This window comes from Eleutherodactylus coqui, chromosome 4 (assembly GCF_035609145.1).
Source record: "Eleutherodactylus coqui strain aEleCoq1 chromosome 4, aEleCoq1.hap1, whole genome shotgun sequence".
Taxonomy (NCBI): domain Eukaryota; kingdom Metazoa; phylum Chordata; class Amphibia; order Anura; family Eleutherodactylidae; genus Eleutherodactylus; species Eleutherodactylus coqui.
Window position 1 is genome coordinate 245,165,600 of NC_089840.1, and position 20,358 is coordinate 245,185,957.

The 20,358-nt window shown below is 37.3% G+C and overlaps 1 protein-coding gene across 1 annotated transcript; it reads right to left on the minus strand.

Annotated features, from left to right (window-relative positions):
* Nucleotides 1-2,972: 2,972 nt before the first annotated feature.
* HHEX (hematopoietically expressed homeobox) lies at nucleotides 2,973-19,929 on the minus strand. The gene is made up of 4 exons (XM_066600993.1): nucleotides 19,422-19,929; nucleotides 11,827-12,005; nucleotides 8,178-8,228; nucleotides 2,973-5,549 (listed from the first exon to the last, which is right to left on the minus strand). Exons 1-4 carry the CDS (start codon nucleotides 19,786-19,788, stop codon nucleotides 5,316-5,318), a joined length of 831 nt encoding a protein of 276 aa, XP_066457090.1. The 5' UTR covers nucleotides 19,789-19,929; the 3' UTR covers nucleotides 2,973-5,315.
* Between the last annotated feature and the right edge of the window lie 429 nt (nucleotides 19,930-20,358).

A 20,358-nucleotide genomic window follows, 5' to 3' on the forward strand; every position in this document is an offset into this window, starting at 1 on the left:
ATGGCAGTACAAATGCTTCCACGGGAGTCTATGGATGCTCTACTATGGTTTTTGTACAACTGAGAGCCGTAATACACTTGTATGAAGTTAAATCCTCCCATAAATACTCACACATTGCAGTATTGGTACTTACATTTGTTAAGCGAAAGACTATCCTTAATAGAAGCCCATAAATATAAGGCCCAGTATAGTTTTTGCATAACTTTTGATCCAAAACAAAGAAGACTCATAAAGAGACATATATGAAGAATGACATATATAGGAAAATGCCAGCTCGCCATGAACATAGACTATGAAGCCCTATGATGCACGGATATTGTAGTACAACAGCCCAGTATAGAAGGGAAAAAAGCATGTGTGCAGCATGAAAATCACAATACAAAAACTTTGTCCCAAAATATTAAATTTAATTTAGCAAAGTTAAGATTGGAAGTTGCTACGCGTTTCAGACAGAGGGACCATCCTTAGTCATAGCTGGAGGTATCCTTCTTTTTCATGGAGAATGGTTTGTGTAATGTATTCTCTATTCACCACTACAGTTCAAGATATACATCTCCTCAATGTTCGTACCACCTGCTTCTAGAGGGGGGGGGGGTTAATTACAAGAACTGTGGAACGTCTTCTGAGGCAGTTTCCTTGGACAGATTGACAAACTACAGTTTCGGTGCTGTTCTTGCATATGGTGGTACAAGATTTAATCTCACTATCATTTTTTGAAATGTGTACGCGAATGCAGTTTGTCAGCAGTTCGTCGGATGGATATGAATAAGATATCTCAATTGATCCATCATGATTAGTTGTTGGCATGAAAACATACTGTCAAAGAAATTCTAGTGTTTTCGAACCATTAATAGGAATATTCCTGCTTTTTGTCTTGTGCATCTATGCAATTTTTGGTGCATTTTTGCTTGTTATTTCCGTTGCCGAAACTAGGTTTATTCTTTACGAACACTGTCTGCGGAGTTTTAGACATTTTTGACATGCATTTAGGTTTTTTTTCTATGGAGAACTAGAGCATGCTGTGTTTAAAAAAAAAAAAACATCATGGACCCAAAAAATACACCAAGAGCTTATTCACAGGGGTGAGAATCTTGGGGAATTCTGTGCATTGACAGACACATAAAACTCGCACCATTACGAACTCCATTCTTTTGAATGGATTTATTTAAAATCGCAGCATGTTCTATTTTTTGGCAGTCCCTTGTAACGCCTCACATATTGTTTTCAGTAGGACCTTAACCGATTAAGTAACCAAGCACAGTAAATTTACGGAGCTTGGTCCTGGGCTTTAATCCCAGCCAATACTAAAAATTCGGCGGGGGATTAAAACCCTGCTTTTGCAATCAATTGAAAGCAGTTCAGATTGTCAGCTGTTAGTGACAGTAAAAGTGGAAGTATACCTTCAACTATGTGAGACGGCGGTCACGTGACCGCCGTGGGCCCCTTGTTACCTCAGAGCTGCAGGGTCCTAGCAAATCCTGATCAGCTCTGCCAGTGACTATTGTCACTACAGGGGTTGTTTTCTTCTGTAACTGGGGCCGTATGGATGCCCCAGCTACAGTGGGAAAGTGTCAAATAAAAAAAAAACCGTGTGGATATCCCCCAGAGGTCTTATATGACGTCATGGGGGACATAGATGATGAAACAAATAATTACAGGAATAAGTATAACAAAATTACAGAATAAAATCTAAATATATACATGAAAAGGAAAATAATTCAAAGACAACGCCAACCAAAACTGTCGCCGTGTGCACCCTGTAAACCAAAACCATACATATTATATATGAAAATGTCCAAAAACAAAACGAGGAACCCGTTCCCATACTTCATTTTAGCGTAAATATACTAATTTAAAAATGAAATAGCTATAAATGTAAAAAATATATATATTTTTTAGCTTTTTACCCCCAGTAAAACTAAAAAACAGAAAAAAAGTCAGTGAAAATATATTTAAAAAATAAAACACAGCAAAAAAAATTTTGGCAGCCACAGGGGTAAAATCTGTAAAAGTATCTGGTCTAGAGATGAGCAAGCACAAAAATGCTCGGGTGCTCATAATTTGAGTCGAGCTTTCCGTAATATTCAAGAGCTCTATTCAAGTAACGAACCCCATTGAAATCAATGGGGGACTCGAGCATTTTTGTATTTGACCCGCCGGGTGCCGAGCCTCTCTCTCTCGGTTGAAATGGGTAAATGGGATGAGAAATATGAAGGAAGGGCTTATACTTCTCCTCCTTGATGAATCCACTGCTGGCATTGGCTCAAAAACTGCATCAAAAGCTGCAGTGGAGTTTTTCAAACAACCCTGAAGTTGGTGGTTTTGATACTGGCTCTTTTTGCCACTTTTTTATGCCACAAGGCGTTGCATGTAGATGCCGGTCAATACAGAATTATGAAATGCACTAGTATGAATTTTTCTATGCATTTTTTATAACTTTTGCTGTGTTTTGGGGTGTACGGTATACTTTTCTGACATTTTCCAATAGGCTCTTTTACAGGGAAACAAAAAAAATGACAAAAAGTGTCTTAGGGCAGCCTCACATGAGCGTAAGCACAAAAATGCTCGCTCCTGTGTAACGTATTTGCGCTGTGAAGGAATATTTTGTGCTCATGTGCCTGCGCAAATACTGCACGTATTTGCGCAGGCATCGCTACTTCACATGGGCGGGGCAATCCCACACACCACTCCCCCCTTCGATTTAAATGGCTATTAAGCCAAATGAGGTTCCAGTGTTCGTGGGTATGCACAGAGACGCAAAGACCTGTCATGTGAGAGAACCATTGAAATCAACGGATTCTATTCACTAAGCGCAGTGTGAGTAAATCCTTAAAAAAAAAAAAACACACTAAGAAAACTGCACTAATTGCAGGAATTTTATGGTATTTTCACAAGCTAGAAAAAAAACACCTTAAACACTTTTTCTGCATACAAAGATAATAGCAATAAAAACAATAACACAAATATTCAGATGTAGTAGGTAATTTCGCTTTTTTATTCCACAAGTTCATCCACAAAAATTTAAATATATTTTTGATGTTTTAGGAAAAAACTATATGTACAAGTCATATAAACAGTATGAGGTATGCAGTCTCTTAAGATTTACAAAAACATACAAATATATATATAAATTACATACATTATATACAATAGAAAACAGCAGTAAACGTCTTGGCTACATCATCATCTCAGAATCAGATCTTTGTACAAATGGGGTTGGAAAGTATTTGATAAAAGGAAATACAAAACGTATCAAGGAAGGTTTAGAAATGTTATGCAGCAATGTATACCAGGGCAAGCCGGGCCATATAGTTTCCCAGCACTCAGAAACCCAATGCATGCCCCTTACCTGACTTTTATCAGTTAGTATATAACTGGCTATATGATTGTAGGTTATTAAAGGCCCCTGGACAGCAAGAGTAACAAATACAGAAGTCCTGAATCGTATAAGACCCGATATATCACTGGAGGGCAAGATGACCGTCTCAGACTCACGTATTTTAGCCATGTAATGCGAGCAGAGTCACTAGAAAAATCTATAATGCTAGGATAGATCAGTGGCAAAAGAAGACCCGTCCGCCAAAGGACACGATGGCCGATACTGTCAGAGCGGATACTGGCATGGATATCACACAACTGAAAGAAGCAGTGCAAAACTGAAAAAACATGGAGGGAGGGAGCCTTTAGGGTCACTGATTGTATTATATGCATGACAGATTGTATTATATGCTTGAAAAAGACGCACATTAGCGTCGAAATGCCTTGCATTAATTGAAACTTGCTGTTAATTAATTTTTTAATAAATGGATACTACTATTTAAAGTACCGGTGGTTACCTCTACTCCCCAACAAAACGAGCGCAGAGATTTTTTTCATTTCTTCACTTGGAAACGATACATCTATATACTTGTACTCGTTATCAATAAGCATACATCTCTCAGCGGCTCTCCTGAAAAATCGGGATACGGACGGGCTCGGAGGATTCCCACCAAATCAAAGTGGACCGGGACGCAAAGGTGCTAGTGGGGTGTTCCCAACCAGGGACCCCACTAGGCATCGGGTAAGTCCCCTCATATTTCCTACAATCTATATGCTAATAGCACAAAAAAGACTCATTATGGGGCGCTGTCTAAAATATTTTATTTTCTTTAGGGTCGCCCAGGGTCGTGATCAACTAAACGGCTACCAACAACAACAACAAGGGCCTCTTACATGGCCTGATGATCAGGCAAGAACGTTCCTAGTGTAAAGGTGCCACCAACAAGCAAATGCTCATTCGTTGGATAATTGCATTTTTTATACAGCACAAAAGTCACCATTTTTGTGGTATCTCTCCCATTATGCATAGGGGATGTGCTGCTGGCGATGAGAAAACTCAATGGGGGATGAACATTTGCATGCAGGATCGTTTATTCCCCATGGAGTCTGAATCGGCCTGTCTAAAGGTCCGGTTGACAAGCGCCAATCCAGGCAATAGTTTCATGCTGTAAAAGGACCCTTAGAGATGAACCAAGGTCTATATTATGTCTATTTCTTTGTGGCCTCCTGCACTCAGACTCCCTATATGAGCTGTGAGCTGCCATATGGTGCTTTCATATAAAATGGTAGGCATACAGAGATATTGTAGGGTCTCATACACTTCTATGGGTGCCATACTACGACTCTATACAACTTTCAAGTTGTAATAAGGCCACATGCACCAACTCTAAATCTGTAGGCACTTGATGAATATTTACAGATCAAATATAATACAATGCAAATCTTAAGTTAAAGGCACAATTTGTTGAGGAACAGTGTCCATAACATGATAAATCAGTATTAGTGTTAAGTGAACTCAACCAGCAGAACCTTGCTTTGGGTTGAATTTGCTAAAGGTTTGGTTTGGCATGAACCTGAACCAAGCTTTTAGCCATTTTCTACTTGGGTTCTACTGATTTGGTTGGCTCAACACTAGTCCTGAACACTGGTGTATAGCACTAAGAGCCATAAAAGCACTGTATAAAACTCTCAGAGTATTACACAGGGCTTTTATGGCTTTTAGACAGTGTTACTCCAGTTTGGGAGGTTTTGGTGAACTTCTGATTCATTTCAAACAAATTCAGACCAAACCGAACTTTTACCAAAAGTTCGGTGAACCGGCCAAGCCAAACATTTCCAAAGTTTGCTCATCACTGATCAGTACATGCACTGCAGTTAAAGCACTGTCTGTGTTCTTACTTATACCCTTCTTCTTACACTATGGCTAAGACATGGGCCTGCAGGGTCCAGCTTCTGTTAAAGTGCAAGCTGAATATAATAAGGTCCTTCCTTATGTATCAGTGTGGGCACTTGTAGAACCCCTTGTCTCCTTCAATATCCACCTCTTCGTCAGAATCATCTGAGATGTCCGAGTCCATATTCTCCTGGGAATTCGGGGAGGGGGAACATTGAGACCCATCCAGAGAAGAGTCTTTATTTTTCTGTTCAAGACTTAAACAGTTTTCCTGACCCTCCTCGCAGTCGTTTTCTAGACTTTCGGTTTCTTCTTTCTTATTTCCCTGGGGGTTCTCCTAAAATAGAAATGTCAGTTAGTATTTCAATAAACTGCAGCTTCCACTACCTGAAACCATACACGTTCTCTAACAGCAATGTTGTGATAGCTCAGACGAGCAGCGCCCATATTATTATCATTATCATTCATCGTATGGTACAGCTGTGCAGTGGAGTAGTTATAGGGGAAGCAGACGTTGCAGGCAGGACCAGGCCCTGACGGCTGTGTGCCCTATAGATCTCAAGGCCACATATGACAGCAGCAATAGAGTTTAGTGGCACAATGATATCATTATTCTATACATACTTATATCATGATTCTAAAATGTTAGGAGGGAAGGAAGACTATAAAAAGATGACTGTAACTTAAAGGGGTTGTCCCGCGCCGAAACGGGGTTTTTTTTTTTTTAAACCCCCCCCCCCCCCCCGTTCGGCGCGAGACAACCCCGATGCAGGGGTTAAAAAAACCACCCGCACAGCGCTTACCTGAATCCCGGCGGTCCGGCCTCTTCATACTCACCTGCTGAAGATGGCCGCCGGGATCCTCTGTCTTCATGGACCGCAGGGCTTCTGTGCGGTCCATTGCCGATTCCAGCCTCCTGATTGGCTGGAATCGGCACGTGACGGGGCGGAGCTACACGGAGCCCCATTCAGAAAAGAAGAAGACCCGGACTGCGCAAGCGCGGCTAATTTGGCCATTGGAGGGCGAAAATTAGTCGGCACCATGGAGACGAGGACGCCAGCAACGGAGCAGGTAAGTATAAAACTTTTTATAACTTCTGTATGGCTCATAATTAATGCACAATGTATATTACAAAGTGCATTATTATGGCCATGCAGAAGTGTATAGACCCACTTGCTGCCTCGGGACAACCCCTTTAATACTATTTCAAAAGAGTCAAAATTCATACATCACATCCAAAGCGATACATATATACTGCAGGGTGCTTCAGTACCTTATAGAGAATAGCGCTCATTAGTGCCCCCTGATCCTATTGAGAAGTTGTCCCATAAAGCCAGGATAAGGCAAGATAGCAGCTCTAATAAAAGTGACCTAAAGTATCACTGATGAAACTTCATCCTGCGTTAAGTATAACACTCCTACGCATTTCACCATCTACTCTTTGTTTTGGCTTATCAAGAAACTTCAGAGCCGTGGGGAGCAGAAACAGATAGATAGATAGATAGATAGATAGATAGATAGATAGATAGATAGATAGATAGATAGATAGATAGATAGATAGATAGATAGATATGACATAGATAGATAAATAGAAGTGCGATACATAGATATGCGATAGATAGATAGATAGATATAGATAGAAGTGAGATAGATAGATGATAGATAATACAAGAAAAAATAGATAGATAGTACATGAATAAGATAGATATGAGATAGATAGATAAATGGATGCGAGACAGATAAATAGATATGAGAGAGATATGTGATAGATATTAGATAGATTGATAGATAGATGTGAGATACATAGATAGGAGATAGATAGATATAGATAGATAGAAGTGAGATAGATTGATGATATATAATACAAGAAAAAAAAGATAGATAGTACATGAATAAGATAGATATGAGATAGATAAATAGATGTGAGACAGATAGATAGATATGAGATAGATAGATATGAGATAGATAGATATGAAATAGATAGATAGATAGAAGTGAGATACATAGATATGAGATAAGATAGATATAGATAGAAGTGAGATAGATAGATGATAGATAATACAAGAAAAAATAGATAGATAGTACATGAATAAGATAGATGTGAGATAGATAAATAGATGTGAGACAGATAAATAGATGCGAGACAGATAAATAGATATGGGAGAGATATGAGATAGATATTAGATAGATTTATAGATAGATGTGAGATACATAGATAGGTGATAGAGGGATATAGATAGATAGAAGTGAGATAGATAGATGATAGATAATACAAGAAAAAATAGATAGTACATGAATAAGATAGATATAAGATAGATAAATAGATAGATATTAGATAGATAGATAGGAGATAGATGATAGATAGATAGGAGATAGATAGATATTAAATAGATAGATATTAGATAGATAGATATTAGATAGATATGAAATAAAGAGATATGAGATCGATAGATAGATAGATAGATAGATAGATAGATAGATAGATAGATAGATAGATAGATAGATATTACCATAACCAAAAGCTGGGGATTTTAGTTCCTCATCTATAAGTTAATTTCCCCGGTCTAGACAGGTAATTAGCTCAGTCCATATACAATTAATATTCAGTGTTACTAGTCAAAACACTGTTCTAACAGCCCAGTAAGTAACAGGATTAATCTGTGTAGAGGGGTAATGGGATGACTGGCAGGTGGATTTACATAACAATTAGTGAGCAGTGTAATAGCTGTTGTAGGGGCATCATAGACCTGGCTATCTCCCCGCTCCTAATTACAGGCTTTTAACATTATGACTGGCTGAGTGCCCCCTGTATGTGCAGCAGGGCAGCTGTTTACCTTACTAATCAACCTGAAGAGTTTACACATCCACACAAATGACTTGGGCACACAACAGCTAAATGGCCGATGATCACATTAGAAGATAATTACATTAAAATCACACTCTCCATAGAAACAATATTATTTACCTGCTTCAGGCGCCTCCATTTGGCTCTTCTGTTCTGAAACCAAGTTTTCACCTGCAGTAGAGAAAGTAACATTGTGTCACCACCAAGAAAGAGGAATAGTAGTATCATACCTATTAGTATAGTTATTAGGTCACTGTTAGAATTATTTATCACTGCTCTTAGTATATGAGTTATTATTTCTAGTATTGGTAATAGTTAGTATTACTTTATGGTTATTACTTTCAGTAGGAGCAATGGCAGAATTATATCATAGTCCTCATTATTACTTCATGGCTATTATTTCGTAGTTTTTAGTAGTAATTGTATTATCTTAAGGTCATTATTATTCCATTGTTGTTACGTTTTTAAATAAACTCTCATAGTTAAACACCATTTTTTCCTTGCTCACAAAAAACGTATATGTTAAGCATTGGGAAAGACAAAACCATATGTGTCAATATGTTTTTCACTGACTACAATGTTAAAAAAGTATACATCTCCATACATCTATTTGTGGGACAGAAAAGCACGATAATTAGAGATGAGCGAGTACCAAAATGCTCGGGTGCTCGTAATTCGAGTCGAGCTTTTCGTAATATTCGAGAGCTCTATTCGAGTAACGAACCCCATTAAAGTCAATGAGAGACCCGAGCATTTTTGTATTTGACCCGCCGGGTCCCGAGCTTTTTTTATTTTATTCTCTCTCTCACACTCTCTCTCTCTCGTAAGGAGCACCATCGAGTATGCTAATACTCGAACGAGCATCAAGCTCGGACGAGCATGTTCGCTCAACTCTAACGATAAGTTTTGTTTTTTTTTAATCCAGCTTGAAAAATGAAGAGAAACGTATGCTAGGCTAAACATAGTCAATCATATGTAGAGTTTGACTATGTTTAATCCATTATAGCCTATGGATCCAAGAGACGCTACATTAGGGGTATTTGTTCATCCGCGGAACACATGCATTTTTTGTCTTTAAAAAAACGATGAAAACCTGGCATTTCACGGATCTATTTCATGGATGTAATGGGTTCAATGTAGTCAAACTATGAATACTTTTGACTACGTTTAGCCTGGCATGTGTTTTAGTGGGGGGTTTTTTTGAGGATTGAAAACTGTAACCTCCTATGCTTTTTTGTCCCATAGAAAAACATACAGAAACATACCCTTCTTTTTTTTTATATGGCAGTGAATAACAAACGTATGGAAATGTATGGCTGTACGTTTCCATCCGTTTAATGTATACCTTTTTGTAATCAACGAATAAAAAGCATTGAGCTACAAAAATTGATTAAGAAAAAAAGAGTTTACAGTGAAAAAGGTATATGGTCTTTTTTTATATTAAAAAAAGATCAAAACATAGAAAAACGTAAACGTGCTTAAAACATATGCGCTTCCCCTCTTTTTTAAGGTATATTTCTCGGATACAAGAAATGTATGTGAAAGTGTCAGTGTAACACAATTATATCATAGACATTATTTCATAGTTATTAGTAGTATCATTAGTAATAGTAGCAGTAGAAGTAATATACATTATTATTACTATTTCCTACTTATCGGTAATATTAATCACTGAACTGTTATTAGTACCGATTTATCCATAGTTCTTATGGCTAGTAGTATATTAAAGTTATGTTTATTATTTTAAAATAGTAATATAATATAATAGTGATATAATATAATAGTAATATAATATAATAGTAATATAATATAATAGTAATATAAATACTATTTTTAATGTATTATTATAGTCACATTATTTCATAGATATTAATATAATTAGTGAATAGTTGTAGTAGTATATTTTTTGTTTTCAAATTGCAGTACTGTATATATATCTATATCATCATGCTATTATTTTATAGATAGCAGTTTTATTACTGGCAATACTCGTAGCAATATATCCTATTTATGATTATTTCGTTACAGTATATAAATTGTCCCAATCAGAAATATGATTAGTTCATGCTTTTTAGTATTATTATTGATAATTCTTACAGCAGTATATTATTTTTAGGATTACTTTGCGGTAGTCTATATACTGTTATCATCAAAACGTTTATTTTTTTCATATGTATTAGTATTATTAGTGGTAATGGTTGTAGCAGTATATCATATTTATTATTTCGTTGTAGCATATAGATTGCCATCATCAAAACGATGATTATTTCCTATTTATCAATATAATCAGTGGTAATAGCTGTGGTAGAATATTATATATACTGTTATCATCATAACTATACTATTTCATAGTTGTAAGTATTCGTGGTAATAGTTGCAGTGGTATATTATATTATTGAGTTATTTCATTGTAGTATATAGGCTGTCGTCACATAACTTATTATTTCATATTTCTTAGTAGAATTAGTGGTTGCAGTAGTATATTATAATTATGATTATTTTGTTGCGGTGCTGTATATATACTTTTATCATCATAACTCTTATTATTTCATAGTTGTTAGTATTATTAGTGGTAATAGTTGTAGTAGTGTTCCATATTAGTGAGTATTTTGTTATACCGTAGTTTGCGCTATATAAATAAATATATATATATGTTGGCGCTATATAAATAAATAAAAGATTATATAGTACATATACTGTTATCATAACTAGTATTATTTTATAGTTGTTAGTATTATTAGTGGCAATAGTTGTAGCAGTGCTCCATATTAGTGAGTATTTCATTATAGTATATATACTGTTATTATCATAACTAGTATTATTTTATAGTTGTTAGTATATATACTGCAACAAAATACTCATTATAAGGGAACACTACTGCAACGATTACCACTAATAATACCGTTATGATCATAACTATTATTTCAGAGTTATTACTAGTATTGGTGGTATTAGTTGTAGTAGCATATTATATTTATTATTATTTCCCTTGTAGTACACAGGTCTATATCATAAGTATTATAATCTTATAGTTAGTAGTAATATCAGTAGTTCTTAATTATAGACATTTCTATTGCAGAGTATTATTACTGTTATTATTGCTATAAATGGTAGTTGTGTTATAAGTACTGGCAGTAATATTAGCAGTACCATATCATGGCGTTTTTTCAAGTCCAAAAAGTGTTATTTTAATATTTCCATAGTAAATATAATGAAAAAGATGATATCTTATTTATATTAGTAATTATTTGTTAAAAGGTCGAGTCACTACTGAAGACCATGAGTATTATGCAGTTGTTTAGATTTAATAGCTTTTATTACTATACAATAAATTGGCTAGTCATATTATTAGGATACGTCTACATGATTTGGGCACTTAAAGCCCTTTCACACATAACAGCATTAAAAAAAAATGCTGGATCATGCAAATTTGAATAATAAGCAGTTATTTGCGCACCTCCCATAGACTTCTATGGGGGCTTTTGCTGTGCAACATGCAGAAAGATAAAGCAGGTCTTCTTATTTTGCGTGTGCACCAAATGTGCAAGCAAAACATGTTCATAAGAACAAACCCATTGACATCGATGGGCTCTATTCTCCGCGCAATGTGCACGTATATTTTACACGCACAAAAACGCAATGCAAATATGGCCGTCTGAAGAAGAACTGAACGGAGAGCGTTTTAAAGCCACAAATATCATCCTTCGCTCATTGGAACAATTTCTTGCTCCGTGTAAAAGATCCTTTATTCATAGCCAGGAAGACTCACCTGTCTCTCACTGAGCTGCAGCATCTTGGCAAGTCTTTTCCTTTCCGGAGGTGACAAATACTTCTGCGTCTCAAATTTTTTCTCCAGCTCAATTGTCTGATCGTTTGAGAACCGCACTTGCCCTCCTTTTCTTTTGTGAAGTGGTCGCTGTATAAATGGGCTCCAAAGGAGAGGCTTCCCTGCAAAAATACATAACACATATTATTACAGGTGTACTACAGGCAGAAAGACAGATGTATTATCATTGAGAGAGGATAGATAGATAGATAGATAGATAGATAGATATGAGATAGATAGATAGATATGAGATAGATAGATAGATATGGGATAGATAGATATGGGATAGATAGATAGATAGATAGATAGATAGATAGATAGATAGATAGATAGATAGATATGAGATAGATACATATATGATAGATGGATAGATAGATAGATAGATAGATAGATAGATAGATAGATAGATAGATAGATATGGGATAGATAGATAGATAGATAGATAGATAGATATGGGATAGATAGATAATGCAGATAGATGTTTCCTTAGATAATATATGAATAGGAATATAGACATTGACAGATAAAGTAGGATAAATCAGATAGATAGATAGATAGATAGATAGATAGATAGATAGATAGATAGATAGATAGAGATGAGATACATAGAGATATAGATAGATAGATAGATAGATATTAGATAGATATGAGATAGATACATATAGATAGATATTAGATATATAGATATGTATATATATTAGATAGATATAGATATGAGATAGATGAGACAGACATGCATACACACATACATACATACATGAGATAGATAGATATGAGATAGATAGATATTAGATAGATAGATAGATAGATAGATAGATAGATAGATAGATAGATATGAGATAGATAGATAGATAGATATTAGATAGATAGATAGATAGATATGAGATAGATAGATAGATATGAGATAGATAGATAGATAGATAGATAGATAGATAGATATGGGATAGATAGATAGATAGATAGATAGATAGATAGATAGATAGATAGATATGGGATAGATAGATAGATATGGGATAGATAGATAGATAGATAGATAGATAGATATGAGATAGATAGATAGATAGATAGATAGATAGATAGATAGATATTAGATAGATAGATATGAGATAGATAGATAGATAGATAGATAGATAGATAGATAGATAGATAGATAGATAGATAGATAGATAATACATGAATGGATAGATTTTTCCTTTCAACAGATGACAACTTTATGATTGTCTTATTTAGTTAACAGTGATGTGATCCTGTTACTGACGACTAGAGCGGGGATCACTAAGTACAGGTGTGTCCTGTCATCTATCTCGCACCTGCAGCACTGCCCTGAGCCTCCATGATGTAGCTGTGGGTCAGTTATTGCATTGTATATGTCCACACTTCCTTGACTGTTTCCTCTTTGATTATATCTATTCTATATATCAAGCTCAGGCTTCCTCCTCATCTACAGCAACCAGATGTTTCTTCATTCTCTATATATGAAAATAGGAGTCTTGAGAACAGAGATGAAAATATGAGATTGCATTCATGTCACACGATAAACTGCTATTTCTTTCATCATTCCAGCGTACAAACACATACACTTAAAGGCCACCAATAGTAGAGTGAAGGGAGTCTCAATTGAAGAGGGTCTGCCAACCACAACCCCTTCTGATCGGCTATTCTGCATTTTGCAGATTTGTGCAGGAAGCAAATAGCTCCATTCTCAGTGCAGTGGCCAGGCTTGGTATTACAGGCAAAGTTCCTACTGAAATGAATGGGAACTTTGTCTGCAATACCAAGCTTTGCTACTGCAGTGAGAACAGAGCTGCCTGCTTCCTGAACAAATCAGCTTAGTGCATGTGCACTATGGCCCAGAGAATGGCTGATCGGTGGGGATGCCAGGCAGTGGACCCCCTCTGATCTACTACTGGTGGCTTATCCTAAGGATAGGCCATCAATAGTATGCAACTGGAAAACCCGTTTAACCTATGCACCAGGTAAGGGACATCTTTATGCCAACTTACCAGCCCTATATGGTACTGTTTAGTAGGTATTTTGGTGCAGTTCTCTGTCCATAAGATAATCCTTGCCTATACTACATGGCTTTATTTAGTACTAAGGTAAAAATATATGTGAATAGGATATCTATTGCTTGTACTATTTGCCATTGTTCGCTATGTGGAGTAATGGGCTGTCTATAGGTTACTTGTTGCTTTCTTGTCTACTTTATGTGACTCTGTTCAGTATTGTGGTGCAATGACAGGTCTATAGGATGGGATAACACTTGCCTGTACTATGCGATTCTTTTCAGTGTTGTGGTACATTGCTCTGTCTATGGGATAATTCTTACCCGAACTATATGCCTGTATTCAAAGTGGTGGTACAATGCTCTGTCGAAGGCTAGTTTCAGACGAGCGTCTAAAAACACATTTGTAATGCGGATGTGTTTCAAAAGACATGACATCAGCATGTCATCAATTTTTCATCCGTATTTGCTTCCGTAGTTTTTCTATTTTCTATTGAGCAAATACTGATCTGTCTTTGCCCAATAGAAAGAAAATTCAAATACAGAGGCGAATACGCAAAAAAAAAAAATTTGATCATGCTATGTTTTTGAAAAACAGCTGTTAAAAAGAAACGATTAGTCGTATAGATTTACATTAGCTCCATATTATGGTCCCCTCAACACAAGTCTAATACAGAGCGAGCATACACTTGTCAGAAAGTACACAACCTATTACAAATACATAGTATATAAAAGAGAATTTATATTCCAATGCAATATACACCCATATGCATTAAAACACCCTAAATACAATACATAGGAGATAACAGGAATAAAAGACAGCCCATCAACTACAGATGACCATCCACAAGAATAGAAATAACTGAATATCTCCAGTGTACATGGCTATAAATGCATTGGACAACTGTTCACTACACCATGCAACACCATAGAGGGGATGTGTGTAAATAGTAGTATACTTAGCCAAGAAGTGATCATATATATATATATATATATATATATATATATATGTATATATATACCCTGAAAAAATAAGATACCGAAATAGGTCACAAGAAACACGTGTTTCACTGCATCAGCAGCTTCATCAGGAGAAAATACCCCCAAAAGTGGGCTTTTTATACTCCATCATTCCCCTTTGTCTTGGCACATAAGGATAAAAATCAATGGCATACCAATGTAATATCTTTTAGACACATCTGTATTACAGATGTGTTTTAATTCGCTCATCTGTTACTGGCCTTTGACAGAGCATTGTACCACAACACTGAAAAGAACCATATAGTACAGGCAAGTGTTATCCCATACATAGCGAAATGCATCTCTACTGAACTGCCTCTACTACATAACGCTGTTCAGTGTTCTGGTGCAGTACTCTTGTCTCTACTATACGGCTCTGCTCAGTATTGTGGTTTAGTACCCTTGTCTGTACTATGTGGCTCTGTTTAGTATTGTGGTGCAGTACCCTTGCCCCTACTATATGGCTCTGCTCAGTATTGCGGTGTAGTATCCTTGACTCTACTATATACAGTATTGTGGTGCAGTACCCTTGTCTGTACTATGTGGCTCTGCTCAGTATTGTGGTACAGGACACTTGCTTGAAAATGTGGCTCTGCTCAGTGTTCTGTTGCAGTACCCTTGCCCCTACTATATGGCTCTGCTCAGTATTGCGGTGTAGTATCCTTGACTCTACTATATACAGTATAGTGGTGCAGTACCCTTGCCTCTACTATACAGCTCTGCTCAATGTTCTGTTGCAGTTTCCTCGCCTCTACTATACAGCTCTGCTCAGTATTGTGGTGCAGTACCCTTGCCTCTACTATATGGCACTGCTCAGTATTGCGGGGCAATGCTCTGTAGTCTACCCTGGTTTGCCCTCTGTGCCACTTAGCTCTGTTGTGCAATGCTCTGCTTGCGTCAGTCAGTGCTCTACAAGAAAACAGCCCTTAGAAAAATAGGAAGCTGGTGGTTATTTTAGCCCCTGCAGAGTCTCATCCCACACACAGGAAATGAACAATATCAGAAAAACGGATCCTGGTTATCAGAGGCCGAGTGTTTCCTGAATGTGTCTGTATTGAGGATGTCGATAAAATAATCAACAGTGCGCACAATTCCGAGGAAGAGGCAGCAGGAAAGCACTTAACAGCTCCTGGGCCAGATTTACTGCTATCAAGAGCTCAAGGTTTCCTGTATGGAGGGAAAGGGGTAGCCTGCACCCCTGTGACCACTGCCAGGCTCTACTTGTCCAGTCTCATCCCCAGGGACCACAAACAAACCACCATCCTCCTCTTTCCATGTCCAGGACTCAACAGTCCCATCAATAGAAATACAATTGTTGCCAATGCCCTAATCATGTTTACTGGGAATCTGTTTCTTGATGGCCCAGATCCGGACAATGCATGAAAAAGGTGCCTATGAGAACAAATCACACAAGCGACTTGATAAAAAATATAAGAATTTAACCATTGAATTGCGGTAAATGTGAACTTGACCCGTTACTGTTAAATATTAGGTTTGTAATTGTAATGGTGACCACTAGCCACATTTTAGGCAGGTTTAGTACATGCTGCAATGGCTGAAGGGTGTCCAATTGTTTAGCATTAATTATTTTATCATCACAGAGTCGCTAGTGATAAATCCAGTAACCGGGATTAGCAGAATTATCTGACGATAGATAGATAGATAGATAGATAGATAGATAGATAGATAGATAGATAGATAGATAGATAGATAGATAGATAGATAGATATGAGATACATAAGCAGCGCCAAAATTATCATTCATCGTATGGTACAACTGTGCAGTGGAGTAGTTATAGGGGATGCAGACGTTGCAGGCAGGACCAGGCCCTGACGGCTGTGTGCCCCATAGATCTCAAGGCCACATGTGACAGCAGCAATGGAGTTTAGTGGCACAATGATATAATTATTCTATACATACTTATATCATGATCCTAAAATGTTAGGAGGGAAGGAAGGCCATACAAACATAACTGTAACTTAATACTCATTCAAAAGAGTCAAAATTCATACATCACCTTCAAAGAAATACATATATACTGCAGGATGCTTCAGTACCTTATAGAGAGTAGTGCTCATTGGCGCCTCCTGATGCTATCATGACTATTGAGAAGTTGTCCCCTAAAGCCAGGATAGCAGCCCTAATAAAAGTGGCCTAAAGTATCACTGATGAAACTTCATCCTACATTAGGTATAACACTCTTACGCATTTCACCATCTACTGTTTTTTGGAATATAGACATACATAGATAGATAGATAGATAGATAGATAGATAGATAGATAGATATGAGATAGATAGATAGATAGATAGGAGATAGATAGATAGATAGATAATATATGAATTGGAATGTAGATGTTGATAGATAAAGTGGGATAGATATTAGACAGGTAATATATTAATAGCATTATAGACATTGATAGATATTGTAGAAAAAATAGATATATAGATAGATAATACATGCATAGCATTAGAGACATTGATAGATAAAGTATATATTACATAGATAGATAGATATAGATAGATAGATAATATATGAATTGGAATATAGACATTGATAGATAAAGTAGGATAGATAGATAGATAGATAGATAGATAGATAGATAGGAGATGGATGGATGGATAAATAGATAGATAAGTAAAGCTGGCTATATATGGGTCAATATGCCCCACCAGGAAGCTGGTCATTAATGCGACATGCACTACAATACATGGACACATATATGAGGATCATCAATAACGATCATCCTTTAAAACATTCTCACCAGATGCGATTATTAATATCAGCCCCCAGCCTGATAAAACGAAAAGGATGCACCGCAATTCTGAAACAATTGGACAAATGTTCTCCATAGTTCTAATACTGTATATGCTCCGAATAAGTCTATGTGTAACAGTGTCCAATGTAATCGAATAAAGCATGCAGTGTTCTTCTGACCAATTAACAGGAGGCAATTAGTTCAGTAAACACCATAATAGTTATGTCCTATCCCATAACATCAATTGATTGTGCAATTGTAGGTTCTCTGACCACTTTAAGCCCCAGATCTATGAGATCTGCAGTGACTTTATGTTAATTCATCAAAGATTAGATCGGTTTTGTTTTCTGCCTCTGATTCCCGTGAAGCTCTGCGGTTACTTTGACTTCAAACTTGAGAGAACCAAAAAAAATCAAAACAGCCACAGATAGATTTAAACTCTTTTTCAATGCAGATATGAAATAAGCAACAAGGAAGATACATAAACAGGAAGAAAAGTAGCAGCAGCTGTGTGCAATACCTTATTATATTGTACAATAGTGTACCATACTGTAGTGTTGTACAACACATGAGCTCAGCACTGACCACCACCGGCATGGGCATGACTAGTGATCTGGCAGAGGTGCCAGTCACTTGGCACAACTAAAATCCAGTGCAGCTTATAATAAGAGCTGCAAATAGCTTATACATAGGTGTAAAGTAAAAGTATCTGGCGTTCTCACAATAGTAATCACAGGGGAAGATACTTTTATGGACTTCCTGTCACTATGGGTGTATTCATAGGGGCGATTTTCATCCAATTGCAATATGCACAGAACTTGCATGTGAAAAGGACACATTTATTCCTGTTTGTTCACATGAGCGATATTCGTTTTGGACGATGGTGCCCAATTTTTGGGCAATTCTTGTTCAAGAATCGCTCATTAAGGTCATGTTCACACAGAGCAGATTTGTCGCAGATTTTGTTGCAGATCCTCCACATAGAAAATCCTCTGCATTTACGGTAGCCGCAAAGCGGATGAGATTTTCAATATCTTGTCTACACACTGAGGAAATTGACAAGCAGAATTTAAACCCACATGTCAACTACTATTGGATATGCTGCCACTTAATAGATTTCAGTGGAGAGCCTGAAATCCGAAGTAAATCCACACCAAATCTTCAACAGTAGCTGCGAATTTGGTGCGGATTTACCGCAGCAGATTTTTTTCACAGACTATAAGCAGATAATCTGCAGCAATATCCGCGCCAAATCTGCAATAGGAGCTGTGGATTCGAAAAGCAGATTTTCCGTGCGGAAATGAGGCAGATTTAATGGCAAAATGCATCCCAATCACAAAAAAATCGCAGTTAGGGCTCCTTCACACGAGCGTATTTATTATCAGCATTTTGTGAGTCCAAAACAGAAGTGGAACGTACAGAGAGAGAATACTATGGAAAGATTTGCATTTTTTCCGTATTTTGGTTTTGGGTCACAAAATACTGATGAAAAATGCGCCGTGTGAAAGAGCCCTTAAATAGGATGCGATATAAATCTGATTTTCTCGGACCGATATCACACTCATCCAAGTATATACATCCTGACTAGCCCCATTGAAAAAGACTGCACATTTCCTTTACCTAATCTGGCTGCTAACAGAGGATAATAGCGTGAAAAAAAATTGTTATGAGAGGCAGGCAGTTTAGGGGATTTAACTGCAAGCCCTTTTCTAGTCCCATACATAAAGAAGAGGGGTATAACTATCAGTGAACTTACCTAGAGAGTCATGCCTGATGAGGGCATGTGTATATTCACTCATGGGTCTTGAGAAAGGGTACAGAGGGTTCTGAAAGGTGCCAGTTCCATAAGACGCTGCCAGGGCTGCCGGGTGGGTAAAAGCTGGGTGGATGGGTGTAGGTTCATAGACTGGAGTCCTGTAGGTTGTCACCAAGCTTGTGAATGAAGAATTAGGAGATGGCAGAGTTGGTGTGGGCATAGCTGGTGCCCCATTAGAAGCTGTATTCCTTCCAAGAATGTCATCAATGTAGAAAGGTGTAGGGTGCACAGGCTGCAGTGGGGTGGGTGCATATAAGGGCACACTGAGACCCATGCCAGAGGAGCTGGAGTGCTGCTGGTACTGCATGACTTGGGGTCCTCACTGCTCCCCACTCCTGATGCACTCTCCTCCTAGGTGAGGTGTAATCCACAGATAATCTGCTTCCCTTGAAGCCAGACTGAGTTTAAATGGCACAACCAGAGAGTGTCCTGCACAGTGACATGTACCCAGCCCTAATGAACCCTCCATAGGTTTCTATTGGCAGTGGGCGGCTTCATACTGTAATCTTAACACTTCCTGCCCTGTCCCTTTGTACTTCTCATTGGAGGGGTGAGGAAACTACGCCCACCCTGAGATTGTAGTCCATGGGGGTCCAATCACAGACTGTAAGCAAATCTTAAACTGCAGACAAGATCAATGACTGCACTCCGGGCTCCCTCTGTGCATACAGTTATCCTTCAGTGAGATACAATGTATGTACTATTATTACCAGTGAGATATCATGTATATGCTGCTATTACCAGTGAGATACAATGTATGCACTATTATTACCAGTGAGATATCATGTATATGCTGCTATTACCAGTGAGATACAATGTATATACTATTATTACTAGTGAAATATAATGTATATGCTATTATTACCTGAGAGATACA